The 14,903-nt window shown below is 36.5% G+C and overlaps 1 protein-coding gene across 1 annotated transcript in view; it reads right to left on the bottom strand.

Annotated features, from left to right (window-relative positions):
- Positions 1-12,640, bottom strand: part of dnajc17 (DnaJ (Hsp40) homolog, subfamily C, member 17) — a 35,030-nt gene extending 22,390 nt beyond the window's left edge. The window contains exons 1-6 of the mRNA XM_007549216.2: positions 12,371-12,640; positions 4,515-4,584; positions 2,181-2,239; positions 1,998-2,085; positions 1,778-1,854; positions 258-375 (exon numbers count right to left, since the gene is read on the bottom strand). Of these exons, the coding sequence (XP_007549278.1) occupies positions 258-375; positions 1,778-1,854; positions 1,998-2,085; positions 2,181-2,239; positions 4,515-4,584; positions 12,371-12,451 (493 nt within the window). The 5' untranslated portion in view covers positions 12,452-12,640. The remainder of the gene's footprint in view (positions 1-257; positions 376-1,777; positions 1,855-1,997; positions 2,086-2,180; positions 2,240-4,514; positions 4,585-12,370) is intronic.
- Positions 12,641-14,903: the final 2,263 nt, after the last annotated feature.

Here is a 14,903-nt window from a genome sequence, read left to right as displayed (position 1 = left end):
CCAAATGAACTAAAATAGACCTCTTCTCATATAAGTTCAGCTATTGTTATTGTTCGTTGCTTGAATAATATTTGGTGAACCACAGGCAGAACGGTGGCTAGTGTGGTTAGACAGGCTGGATGATTGCTTGGAAACAAAAAACGTCAACTAGCTGATCAAATTGAATTTATAACATCAGAACGTGAAAACACCGATACATTTATGATAACCTGGACAAGAACAGACTGCTGATGGTTAAACCCAAGAAGAAATCAAACCTCTCTGAGTGTAGTTTCCTGGTTGTTGCTGTGCTTCTCTTTCTCTCTGGATCTGCTCCCTGATGAGCCTCTGCTCTTCTTCAAGTTGTCGGGATCCCTCCTCCCTCAAGCGGGCGATCTTTTAGGGTCAGACACCCAAATAATACGGTGTTAATCACAAACCTGCATGAACATTTTGTAGACAGAATTTCTTTAAATTATGATCTTTTGCAATTTTAATGCTGAGCTAGTTTTCTGTCCCGGTCTGTTTTTTTTATGAACTTAAAGAAAAATAGATTTTACACTTTAAGACAGTAATACATAGACATGTTAAGTACCAAATGCCACTCCTCGTCATAAACAAAATCGCACCTTTCTCATTTGTATCTTCCAGTCAGAACAAAGTTATGCTAAATTTTCTAGTGGTCTTGGTGATAAATATAACCAACGATTATAAAAACTATTGTCTCAGATTGAGCCTTTGATCTTTCCCCAAGTGATTGGATGACTCAACTAGAAACTGAATCAGGAACACGAATTTGACAAAGAACAGAATAAAGCACCTGCTTGTGTTTCAGACTTTCCTGGACACGTTAGAAAAAGTCATTTCCAGTAAGCATCTGTGGTCTGTCCCATTTCTAAATTACAAAGTTTTCTTCTTCTGCAACCTCTCCTGAATGTCGAGCAGTTAACTCCTCTCAAGGTTTCTGTGAAAACTTATTCAGAATTTGTGACAATCAAAACAGACTTCAGTGTACCTGGTTTGTAAATCCATACTAATCTTAATCCTCCTAGTGTGTTTTGCATTTTAACATTCAGGCAAAATATGTTACAGAACCAAATTTCACCTCATTCACAGTTGAAAGCATCATGTCAAATCATGTCGACCAGATTTGAACAACTTAATAACTTGCCCAATACTACTCATCAACACAAAACATTAAAACACTGCTTGCAGTTTTAACAACTTAAAATATCATTTTGTGTGTGCTTGTATTAATGAATATAGATATTGCACTTTATGTGATTTATGTAGGAGTACCATAGTACACAAAACAAAGTAGATGGCATTTTAATTTAATGAATATGTTTTAGTATGCATGAGAAATCAAATATTTCCCTATCTTAAACTGAAGACTGTGGGTCTTTAAAAGTGATGGAATATGGAATGTTATTTAATACATCATATATCTGCTTTAAACTTTCTCCCTGGTCTGTCTGCTGTGTTTTTGCCTCCATTATGTCTTCACAGAACAGCAGGAGTCATATTAACAATAAATCACACACAGATGAACTACTGTATATATACTAAATTAGTAGACTTCTGACTGCAACTAGTCATGTTGGATGTTGTCAAAATAAAGGGGGCTAAATAAAAATGGATGCCACAATTTTAGGATTCATGTGTGAGAAACCATTTGAACACCATGTGTAACTTTTCTTCCACTTTCCAATTATGAACTTGATTGTGTTGGTCTTGATTGTGTGGTTTTAATGTGACAAAATATTCTTACTGTTCAACACACTTTGGATATTTTTACCTCTTCTTCAAGTGTTCTAGCGATTTGCACTTCCTCCTGGCTCTGAGCCTCCGCTCGCCGTTCTCTGGCCTCCAAGTCTGAAAAAAAATTAAAAATAGACTCATGTCCATTCCTTATATGTTCAAAATGAGGTTTCTGCCAGTTGTTTTAAAAAATGTTTTTCTTTGTTCCATTAACCCTACAGTACCTTTAATAAAACAAGTAAACAGCAACTACTCACCAAGTTTAATTTTCTTCCTTTTATCATCTAATTTCTTGTTTCGCTCTTCAGCTTGTTTCTTGGCAGCACGAATCTTGTCATAGGCAGCCTGGAAAGAGCGTTAGTCACAGGTACGAACTGTCTGATGGTGTGGGAGTGAATCAGGAGGATTTTTACAGGTTAAAAATACATTGTTGGTCTCACCTTGGCTGCAGCATCAGTGAGAACTTCAAGAGCCTGGGACAATTGATGGAAGAGCTCCGCTGTAAGAAAGAGACGATGGCAAATATGTGAGCTTTACAGCAAAAATAAAAATACATGATAAGGCTTATAAGTGATAAAAAATGTAGACATACAAGTCAATGGTTCACAACTAAGGAGAGAAAAGAAAACAGAATAAATCTACACACGGTGCAAACTTAATTTATGGACAAAGCACTGGACATTTATATAAAGAAACCAGAGGTTTCCTCTTATAAAACCTGCTTCCTCCAATGAGAAATGGCAAATTGTCTTCACCTCTCTCCATCCATCCTCAGTTTCCCTCCACTCCAGCTGTCACTTAACACAAACCCACATTTATAAATGTACACACTAGGAGACCACATTCCCTGGGCTCATCCTACACCACTGACCATCCTGGCCAACCTTAATCATTCACTTATGGAAGGCCCAACAGGCTGATATTGTTACTCCCTGTGGGGACAGGCAATACACACAAACAGATGATAGTGCTAGCAAAGGCGGTCAGGTTACCTCCATGGATATAACTGGCTCAAATGAAATCCAACTGGGGGTGGAGGGGTGGGGAGGAATCTGCCATGCCTAAAAGGCAACTCAGAGTGTCACAACATGGTTGGTTGAGAAAAATGAGGGATTTCATGAGGGGTATCTTCAATCAGTGAAGAATGATAAGCTTTAAGTCTCCTTTTCCATGCATACAGCTGCCCCCTTAGGGGGTGACAAGTTCCAAGTAAAGTTCTGCTTTCGTGTGTGTGAGAGGCCAAGTCTGTCTATGTGTGAGTTCAAATGTTGAGGCCCTCCAAACCGCTTCTTTTCCATTTCTGGGAAACCGACCCCCTGCTTTTGTACTATTCCTCTCAACCTCCTAACCGTACCAATTTCCATTTTTTTTCCCCTGTCACAATCAGAAATCATCTAAAACATCCAGGAACCACAGGAACCTCCCTTGAAAACATACCTCATTACCAGCTTTTTGTGCAAGTTGCTTCAACCCCCCCTACTGACAAAAAGCTACAGTGAAAGTCTTTGCTCCTTGCTGCAGAGAGCAGACCGACTCATCAGCTACGAAGAGGATAGAAACTGAGGCAACTGTGGTGCTGATGAGGATTTTCCAAGCTTGTCTATCTGATTAGAAATACTCCAGTGTGTATTTGGTTATCTATAATTCCTGTCAGGAGTTTAAATACACACCTGATGAATCATCTCCCTTCTTTTTAACCATAAATGGCCGAAATATCACCTTTTAATATTCTGATTTATTAGAACTGTTGTTATTTTAGGGTAGAAAAATCACAGAGCATACAATTTTAATTGACTTTCAAATACAATTGAATTTTAACATATTGTTATATGTTGTAATTAAATGTTACACTAACATATTGTTATTGGCTTGATTTTTGACCACGTTTTGCGACACCGTTCTTCTAGCACCTCTTCTAGAGTTTGGGATCATCACCCTGTTGAAGGCCCAAGTTGCATCTAATGCTGCGTTCCAGCTGTACTTGAAACTGGAAAATTCTGATTCCCCATTTGCAAAGAAATCAACCACAACACCCTCCAAAGTCAGATTTCCCACTGGGAAACAGGAAGAAACTACTACCCCCAGTTATAGACTTGTGTTTCAGATTGGTTGCTATTCACATCAACAGTAATAAGATGTGGAGGAAACATGCATTTTTCAAGACACAGGAGAATAGATCTAAATCAATGTTGCATGTGGCGCCTGAAACTCTAAACTGAAGAAGTGGTGTTTTTTTATAGAAAGTAAAACTTACAATGATGTTTGCCTCACTATGTTAGAATTTCTACTTCTTAACTAGAACACTGTTACCTCGGATATCTGCAAAACCGACACCTGAATGAAGCTTCCACCACCATGCTTGAAAGTTGGTACATTATTCTTTTGTCTAGAAGTTACTTTGACTGCTCAGAATATCCTCATGATTGGGGACAAAGATTTCAATATTGGCCTTCTATGACCATAACATTTTTCTTCAGATATTTAGGTTTTAAGGTGCTCACTGTTCAGGGAAATGATGATGTTGCTGTTTCAGTATATCTCCCAGTTTATGATAGGCTTCAGCCATGATGATTTATGAGTTGTTCACAAATACAATAATCAATTTCCTTCCATCACTGAACACAAAAAAGGTTTTGTGGTAGCTACAGTGTGTAGTTACAACACTTCTCTTCATTAAAAGTCAGATAATTCAGAATAGTGATAGAGGTTTGTGCATGAAAATCCAGAAAAGGCAAAAACAGACTAAATGAAACAATAAAAAAGTTTTCCCTCACCTGCTTTGGGGTTGTCTGGGTTCTTGTCTGGATGGCAGGTCAGTGCCTTCTGTCTGTAAGCTTTCTTGATCTGGTTAAAAGGAGAATACATCAATTTCTTATTAATTTCTTCATCCTTATTGCTTTCAAAAAATGACTGCCACATTAGAAAGTTAGCTGATCTTACATTTACCTGCAACATTGGTATTTACAAAATGTTTGCTCCATTTTTTTGGCTCATATACATAAAAAAAAACCAATCATTCATAATTTATTAAAATCTGTGAGGGGCAGTGGTTTCCTTTCCTGTGATTAAAAGAAGCACAGTAAATTTCTAGGATTTAGAAACTATTTAAAATCTATGCAAATATTAACATGCCAAACAAAAAAGGTAAACTTAATGAGGGCTGATCACCAATACAACCAAGAAAATGCTATCAATACAGATTAACTGGACAAACCAGCCAAGTAAACAACCAAAAGAATATTACAAATAAAGTAATACACATAGTAAACACAAAAGAAAAGCACTCAAAAATATAATAGTTAAAATAGATTAAAAGGATTAGAATTGCCAGAAGTTTATTGAGTTCTCAGAAGAAAAAGCGAATGGGATTTTGAGGGCTAATTCTGAATAATGATGCTGAACTTAAAAGGGATTATGTACGGGAAAGAGAAGAAGTCAAGGTTCTCAGGACGAGCCGACTTCAAGCAAAAGTTCAAAGGCAATGGAAAGTGTGGAGCGTTATAACTTTAAGTTTGAGTTTTACTTCTTCTGAATGAGTCATGGCTCTTTTTAGATGATGATAATGGGTAAACTGGGTGACTGCTTATGTTTTCCCTTCACTTAAGAGGGGCTTCCCATTGGACGTTTCCTCAACTGGGAAAAGCAGGAAAAGCTTCTGTGAAGACCATAGGGGCTCCGACTTTCTGCATGCAACTCCAACAACACGTGCTCAGATATATACCGTGCATTGCATGCTAAAGATCTGCCTCGTACATTCCTTCATACAAGTGAGAACAGCTTAAATACACAAATCCTAATCAGACGTTCCAATGTGCCGCATGTTTTCACGTATTCCGACTCCCCGGCCCGCTCCATCCCAACTTTCACATAAATCAATCCCCTGCCAGTACGCTACAGGCCATGAAAAAAGTGGAAGCACCTTTCTTCGTGTCTGGGAAACATTTACATTTGTCCTCTGCAGTGTTTCCCTGTAGGTTATTTAGGACAACTTGACCTTTACTGTGCAAATGAAGCTCCAATGTTGACCAAACAAAGCAGAATGTGGTAACATGCGGCATTTTTAGCAAAAACCTAAATGAGTCCCAGACAGACACGACAGACAGATACGGACTGTACAAAGCACAAGGCCTTAAGTTTCAATGATATCAACAGGTCTCCTTTTTTTTTTTACTTCAAAGTGAATATTTGCATTCAGGATGTTCAGGTACTAGGTATTATAAAAGAATACTAAGTAATTTCTGTCTGGTACAAATAATCATCCTAAAACTAAAACTGGCAGACCAGTGCTTCAGTTCTGGCTCCGGTCTTTGGCTTCAGCCTCTCTCCATCTGTCTCTCCTCACTCTTTGCTTTATAATTCCAATTATAGCTCTTTCTAAAATTTTCCAAACACTTTTAGGAAGATATGAGCAAGTTAAAAAACCAAAGTCTGTGCTCTGAATGCATTCGCCACACCCTACAAAAAATAAAGTGTTTTTTTTCCAGCAACAAAAGTAATGATTGAAGGCAATCTGTGGTCCTAAAATTTTTGTAGACTTTGAAATAAATAATTACAATTTATTCATAACTTGCTCTATTTTCCTTTAATCAATGTCAGAAGTCTGACTCGCAAACACATTCATTGTCTTTTGAGGTTTTTCACATTTTGTGACGTGACAAAATCCAAACTACTTTGGGATTTGTTGTGACAGACCAACATAAAACGGGGCAGAACTCTAAAGTGGATGAAACACTACACCGTGGACCCCCTACCTATTTGTGGTTCAGTATTTGTAGATTAACCCAGTTGCGGATTTTTCTATGTAACATAACTCTAAATTATTCATAGAAAACTTGCATCATTTACAGATTTGCCTGTAAATCGAACTAAATTATTCAAGACAAAAAGCAGTTTGAGAAGCTGAAGCCTTTGGCGGGCATTTGCAAGGCAGCCAATCAAGGGGTGCCATTTTTTTTTTATTGCTTATTTGCTGTAACCCCAAGAGGGGAAATAATGAAGAACATGGATGTTAGTTTCTGTGGAATTGCTAAGATGATTGCGTATTAATACATAGTAAGTTATGTTTGGTATTTGAAATATTAATTATTAGAATGTCTGGGGGTTTGATATTTATCAGCAGTGACAGATAAGATGTTCAGAGTTGATTGTAAGATGTATGGAGATAAACATAGTGTAATCCTGGCTGCAAAGGCTACAAAAGACCAGAAACTGGGGGGCAGGTTCACCGTCCAGCAGAGCTGTAACCCAAAAGATACAGCTGGAGATACGAAGGAATGGATAAATTGAAGCATATTCATTTGTTGGATGGGTTCAGTCAAAGTACAACTGGGAAGCATCTCACGACTCGAGATCCACCCCATCCAGTCTGACTGATTTTGAGGAATGATGCAGAGAAATTGACAAAAATGCTCTGTCTAATTAGAATACCATGCATTATTTTTCTTCCACTTTATATTTTTGCTGTCCTTTGTGTTTGAATCTGCTTCACATTTTTCACACTGCAGTAACATTTAATAAATATGTTCCTTGGTTTTGTTATCACAACAAAACTGATGCTTAAATAAATAAATAAAAAAAACTTTTTAATCCTTAATTTTTCCTGAGTTTATTTTCCCTGGCTAATTTGTGGAATAAACAAGGTTTTCAACACAAAATATCAATCATGTATGCATTAAAGGAAATATTTGCACATTTCTGAACATAATATTTAACATCAGCTCTAAATGTAGTAAAGAAAGCCATAATTTTTAACACATTTCCAAAGCATTGTATGATTTTATTTATTTGCATTCTAAATACTTGTCATATTTCGCCATCTTTTCCTCCTCCTCCCATTTCTTTTTCTTTAAAATATCATTTCATATTTCATCAAGACACTGTAGCTCCCATAAGTGCCAGCAGGCTTGAATATAAGACTGAACCTCATCGGCTCAAAAACCTAGAAATAAATAATCAGCTCAGACAGGATTGCATCTTCTAATACAACTTTCTTGGTCATCTTTTGGTTCGATTTTACTGATCTTTAAAAGGACCAAGAAATCCTGAAAGCATGCAAATAAAATAAAATAATAATAATAATAATAAATATTGATCATAATTTGCATTCTACTACTCCTCCACTACTACTCCTTGTAACATCCCAATGTTCTGGGTTTCAAATGCGAGAAACTAAACGAAGGAAATCGCTGAACTATTTCCCACGCTCGAGTTTGTGGAAGGATAAGTCACAAGATCAAGAGAAGACAACAATCCTGCAGCAGCAAGCCAACAGTAGCCAAATGGTTTGAGTCTCCACCGCACTGATTCCTCCGTACATCTTGTCCTCATTACTCGTCCCTGGTGCCAAATGATTGCTGACAAACTGCTGCTGAGTGTCCTGGCCGCATCGCAGCCACAGCAGAACCTCTGAGGCTGATAAGCTGCCTCACTGCCATGGGACTCTCCCTCTTAATTGCTATACACCACTATTTAGGGGCAATTATTTGCTGAAGGGAGATAGCAGCCAGAAGAAGAACATAGCAGAGAAGAAAGAGTAATTGTGAAAGGAGTATTATTGAACAGAGGGAGGATGAGTGCAAACAGGTTTCTTATATAAATTTCACTTTTATGACATGAAGTAAATGTCCTAAACAGAACCAAAATGATCTTGTGCTAAAAGTAATTCTGCATTGTTGTGTCAAACTTTTTAGAGAAAATTGTGTGCTGCACATTCTTCAATATTGGTACTAGTTTTGAATCCAACGTAAATAAAAGTTTACGTTGGATTAAACGTAAACTTTAATCCAAGTGCTTTATTTTGCTTTATAAAGCAAATAAAGCATTTATTTGCTTTATTTATAAAGCAAATAAATAAAGCTTTATTTGCTTTATAAAGCAAATAAAGCAAACCTTTATTTGCTTTATAAAGCAAATAAAGGTTTATTTGCTTTATTAAACTCAGAAATGAACATGAAAGTACATCTTTTGACATTTCTCAGTACATTTCTGCAATACTTTTAGCTATGTAAAAGCCTCAATGAGGCAGGACAGGTGGAATAAACCATTTGGAGGGAGTATGTGGAAGGACAAATATGTTGGAGTTTCCAGAAGATAATTATGTGAAGTTGCAGCAGTCAAGAACATCAATCTTTGTTTTTGAGCATGAGAAAACTGAAAGCATTATCCTCAGTGATGGAGGGAATTTACTCTTCTCTTGTTTTTCCACCTGCTTATTGAGCTGAATCTTCATTTGTGCACGACTACAATTTATTCAACATCTGCACCACTGTCCATACGTGTTTCAGTGTGTAATATTTAAGGTGTCAGGACAGTGGCAAAACAAAATTCTTGACAAGTTTTTGCCATCTTTTCAACACTGACATCCTTTTACCTTTTAGAAACCCTGTAGAAGAGGAAAACTAAAATATGGACTATTGTAGCAAGATACTATGATGTGCAAGCAAAATAGTAAAACTTCAAGTAAAAGTCTGATACTATGAATCATTTCAGGCACAGAGAGGTTTTCTGAAATATGTCCAAAAAAAATGTGAAAGCATTTCATTCTGCTCTGTGAAATCCAATTATGGTAGCGATATGGAGGATAACTCTTCTTTAGTTTCACTTGATCATTTCAGGAGGATATGCACATTTAAAAGTGTCCTTTTGAAATTGAGTATTAGTCACAGATTATATTTCCTAGCAATCTTTATCCATTTACAAAAAACAGACAATCTATAAAAGATCTACAGTCCGTTCCACATATTCATAACCCTTGAACATTTTGGCACATTAAGGCCACAAAATTCCATGTATTCTATTGGTATTTTATGTAGTAGAACACAAAATACTGGATAATTATGTAATAAAATTAAAGAATACAGACAGGCTGAAAGATTGGAAGCAAATTTGGATTTCTGTTCACAATTCTGTTCTGCTTGGATATTTGATTCAATGGATAATCAGACTTTGCTCTCTTTGGTACAGTTTTCCTTAATCAACCTGTAGAAGTACATCCATGCTACCAGATCATTGCTGAATAAACATTTATAAAGAAAAAGCCAGCTTAGTTTTAGGGTGAAAATATTTAGCAAATATCACAACTTCACTGCAAAACTACAACAAAAAAGGACTAATCACAGTCTGCACAATTCAATTAAAAATGTACTCTTCTAAATGTCTCAAACAGGTTTATTGTATTGCTAAGAACACAGATAAAGCTTTTTTTTTCAGACAAATTCCTCCAAAGCCTTCTAAATAATATACATCTGAAAGTGTAGTGAGCATTGATAGTCAGCTTTGTAGAAGCATCTTTCTCTGCAAAGAAAGCTGCAAGTATATGGAAGAACCGCATGTCTTTACTAACCAGCTTTGTGCATTCAGAAACTATAAATTTTTGCTCATTTTTCTTTTTCAAAAAGCTTGGCCTTTATCAGATTGTTAGAGAGCATCTGTGGACGTCAATTTTCAACTTTTACCACACATCTTCAATCGAATTTAGGTCTGGACTTTTACTGGGCCATTCTAATATATAAATATGCTCTAATTTATCTGTTGTTTCAAATCTATTGCAGCCTGGAACAGGTTTGACCAGCTTTCTTGTCTTTCCGCACTGCGTGATGCCATCATCACCATGTTTAACTGTGAGCAATGTGTGCTCATGGTGATGCAGACCATGCGTTTTCCACAACAGCTGCCTTTTATGGATACAAACACTAAAGGAAGATGTCCAATAATAGGCTTTATGCCACTCTGCGTTCCAATGATTTAGAGAGAGGCAAACTGTAAGAAAAACCTCGTACCTTTAACTTTCATTGTGTCTATCACCATGACAGTGTGGCAATGGAGGAAAGGCTGCATGGCGACATCCAACTTTCATGGTCAGAATTTCCAGTTTAGGCACGATTGTCGCTTTATTTTCTACAAGCTTCTAAGGACAAAGAGAACACAAAGTAATGTTTTATATCCCGGCGGCTAAAAAGGTTTTGGTCCAAGACATAACATCCTAATTAAATTCACTGAAATTTAGGGCAATATCTTGGCATTGTGGAAAAGTTTTAAGGGTGGGATTACTTTTGCAAGTCCCTGTATCAGGAACAGCCTTGTACAAGAACAGCTAGAATTGTGCACCTAAAAGGTCTGTCAAAGAGTAAAAAAACATATGAGCATGTTTTTGCTTCATGCTGCATCTCATTAAGTAAAAGGTTTATTAAAATGATAGAAGCGGAATAAACCACATAAGCATCTGTGTGGTCCCACTTGTTGACATGTCTTTACCTTGCAATCTGCGGTAGGTACAACTCTGGTGGTTTTTCCTCCCCACTACCCGAAATCCCAAGCCCAGTTATTTGCAGCTGTTAAATCATAAGATTTTATAAGTTTCACTAGCTTTTCTTAAATATCAAATTACGTCACAATTTCAGCTACAGTGATATAAGAAATGGATTTAAAAAATTAGGTTTTGCAGACATGCACTCAATGCAATACTCCTGCGTCAAAGCAATATTTTACAGTCTGTAAAACACGGCTTTTACGTAATGCCTGTTTATGTGACAACCCACATAAACAGACTTTGGGATGAGTTTCTTCCCTTTCTCCCTGATTAACAGCCTGCCTAGAGAGAGATGAGGCCGCAGGCCAAACAACTGGGATAAGTGTCTGATGACATCCGTCGTCACACATTTGATTGATTTTTGTGCGAGTCCTCTGATTTTATTCAGCGCACGTACTCACAATCCCACTATCTCTCTGAACCATCAACAGACCGCAGAGAGTCACCGCTCTAAATTTTGGGGCTTCAGCTCTGCCCAAGCCACAACCACCGACTTCCTCAAGGATAATCCTCTGGGAATGAGAACACTTTGAAATCCAATTAAGAAATTAACTACTTCCCTTCTTTTGGCAGTAATTTTAATTCCTCGTTGTTTAGGCCGGTGGATTTTGGAGAGATGTGGCGGTCGATGGAAAAAGCGGTATTAAGGACATTGTGGTCAACTTCTCTGAGACCGTGATTAAAGTTTAAGCAAATCATGGCAAAAGAGGGAAGCTTAATGACCTCAAATCCATTCTTGAACTAATAATGTATATTATGAAGAAAAAAAAGAAAGCTTATGATATGCAAGAGTGAGAAGACTTTTAAAACTGTTTTATACTCTAATGAGCAAAACGATGTCTATCAAATATCTGAATCACCTTAATTGCATTAGATTGTCTTACTATTTGTTTTGTTTTACTATTTTATTTTCTCATATTTGCCAACAATTATTACGCAGAAAATACCTGCCGCGACGTCTCCATCTAGTGGCCATTCTAGATTAGTGCAGTTGTGAGGTTCAGCATCTAGCTGGTTTGTATGTTTACTGGCTGATTCTTTAATTTTTATTTTGTCGGGTCATTCTTGAGTTAATCCCCTCATGCTGTCTGCATGACATTTATCTTAATTGGTAAGATGCACTGTAACTGTGCTATTTTTACAGCGATAAACCAAATGAATACATTCAGTCAGGCACATAAACAGAGTCTGCCTACCTGCATCATAGGAATACTCTTTTATAGTTTGCCCTTTAAGTTAAAAATAGCAAAAGCACCTTTCACATGTATTTCATCATATGCTAGTAGAACTGGTTTGTTTTTAAAGCTTCCTCCTTTTACGTACCTCTTTCGTTGTGGCTGAGCTCTCAATGCCGAGTAACCCATACAGGTCCATTTGTAAGATTTCCTTCGCCTTTCCAGACATTTTTACTTTGAAACAAACTAGAGCAACTATACAGAGCAAACAAAACGTCTTTAATACCGTGTGCACTGGTTCCGAAATGGTAACGTTTAGCTAATTTAGCTGTTGTTTTAGTTTTTCAGGCAGCATGAGTTTGACGTCGACGACCTTTCAACCTGGATGTAGTTTGCATGCTGGGAAATGTAGTTTGTTGCGAAGCAAATTTGGGTTTACTGGATTTTTTTTTTTTTTTTTTTAGATTTTTTGGAGTTTTGAACTTGACGGAAATGTTCGGGCTTTTCTTTGTCTTGTTTTATACTACATTTCACTAGAATAAGCACAACAAATGACAGTTCCCAAGCTGCTTTGTAGAAAACGGTGTAAAAGGAGAAATTCACTTTTATTTTTCCCTGATAATTAACATTTTTTATCCGTCGTTTTAACTTCCTTCAAGTGTTTGTTTCTGCATTAAATAGGCATAATGTAAAAGCAAATTGCTTCTAAATTTCTCTGGGTATGAGGATGTACTTTTGTGAATGGTGTCCTGGTGAGTCCTTCTTTCTGTGTCTTGTAACTTTAGTTTTCCTCTTCATGATAGATGACGCTACATAAAAATACCCAGAACACAATTTCTAGAAACTGTTTTGCAGCTAAGACACTTACATGTGAAGCACTAATTAGCTACTTAAATCTTTTATGAATGCACATAAATCATTAAACATTATTTGACTCATTATTTATCAAACTCACTTTGAGGGATGGATTTTAGGCTTCATACTGAACAAATTCTAAAACAAAATTTAAAGAAGCAAAGAGAATCCTAGATTTTTCTCAGGTTTAAAATTTATTTTACTGCAGTCGAGACATTTATTACTGTTTAATTGAAATTCACAAGAATATGAGAAAAAAAACACTAATCATTTTTAAATGATCAAGAATTTTGTTGTTAATCACCTCAAGGTCTATTTACTGATCATTTAATTGAGTATAAAAAATGCATAAACAAGCAGATATAATCCAAATTTGCCAATATTAATTTTATTCTACAAACTATTATTAAAAAGACAAAATCAAAACTTTTCTGCATAAGAAATTAAACTTCAAAATACTGTCTAAAAGAAAGTAAAACCAAACCTTTATCTAAAGTGTGGTGTTTTTTCAGGGATTTCTAAAACAAACAACAAAAAAAAGTTCAAAAAGTGGCAAAATTACTGTTGATTTGGACATTTATAACAGCAAAAAGAAACACAACAAAGATATTGACTTTGCAGATTACATGTTGGATCACAGCGTGTGTCTCACAATCCATTTCCACAAGCTGAATTAGCAGTCTATTCACGATGACTTCATAATATTTACTTTCTATAGTCTTTGGTTAAACATGGGAATGTGCAGCGACTATTTTGCTAAGGCTGGAAATACATCAATAATCTTGTTAGAAGTTCAGAACTTATTCTTCTTATTATGTCTTGGTAATAGTACCCGGGATAGAAACTGCATTCTTCAATTTAACAATGCGGCTTATTGTGATGGTGCCTTTGTTTTGGATCTGCAAAGCAGGACGACAGCTCAGATCATTTCTGTCTTTTGCCTGGTGAAGTGAAATTCTTTCAAGTCACAAAGACAAGCATAATCTGATCCGCTAAAACGCAGAAACACACATTTCTTAACACTTTGGATTCCCACGGAATCGAAAGTGCGGGCATTGTTGACTTTTTGAATTGCAGGAAGAACTTCCCCCTCCTCTTGAGTTTTATAAAATCTGCAACAGCGTCTACTTTCAAGGGTCTGATTTAGTGAATCTGGTAACTCTTTTTTTCTGTTTCTCTCTCCCTGCTTCCATCCCGAGGTCAGGTCCTGCTCAGCGGATGGTGCGTTTGTGTGGGAGGGGGTCCAACAACTGGCTCTTTATTCAGCATCACATGGAGAGCTTAAAGTTACACAACTATGCACACACAGGGAGAGGAAAATCTGCAATTCTGTTTTCAAAATAAAAGCACAAGCATCAGAGTTTCTATAAAAGTAAAAACTTTCACCCTGGGAAACCGAAACCCAGATTATGTAAAAATCTGATGATTTCAAAAGGATTGCAGCTATTGCACAAAGAGGAAAAAAACTGTCCCAGATATTTAATCTTAATTACTGTCAGATTCTTACTGACTGACCCTTGCTATTATTCATTTCCATTCTTGTTGCGTTTATGATTTTTTTTCTAAATTACACCATACACGGGATAAAAATATGTTTTACCTCATTATATCAATATTATATCATTATAATGACATAATGGATATTATTATAAAGTTTATTTGATTGGGACAGACACACATCGACATAGACAAACTGAATAACACAGCAGTCCCATGTTTGCATCATCAATAGCAACAGCTAATTCGCAGCACTTGTCCCTAGTTGGGCTTTTTTTTTTAAATAACTCTAAAAATTGAAGTGATAATCATTTAAAATAGCACAACAT

The sequence above is a fragment of the Poecilia formosa genome, unplaced genomic scaffold, assembly GCF_000485575.1.
Source record: "Poecilia formosa unplaced genomic scaffold, Poecilia_formosa-5.1.2 Scaffold30, whole genome shotgun sequence".
In the NCBI taxonomy this organism is placed as follows: domain Eukaryota; kingdom Metazoa; phylum Chordata; class Actinopteri; order Cyprinodontiformes; family Poeciliidae; genus Poecilia; species Poecilia formosa.
Note: the sequence above shows the minus strand (reverse complement) of the source record. Positions and strands in the feature narration are given on the sequence as shown.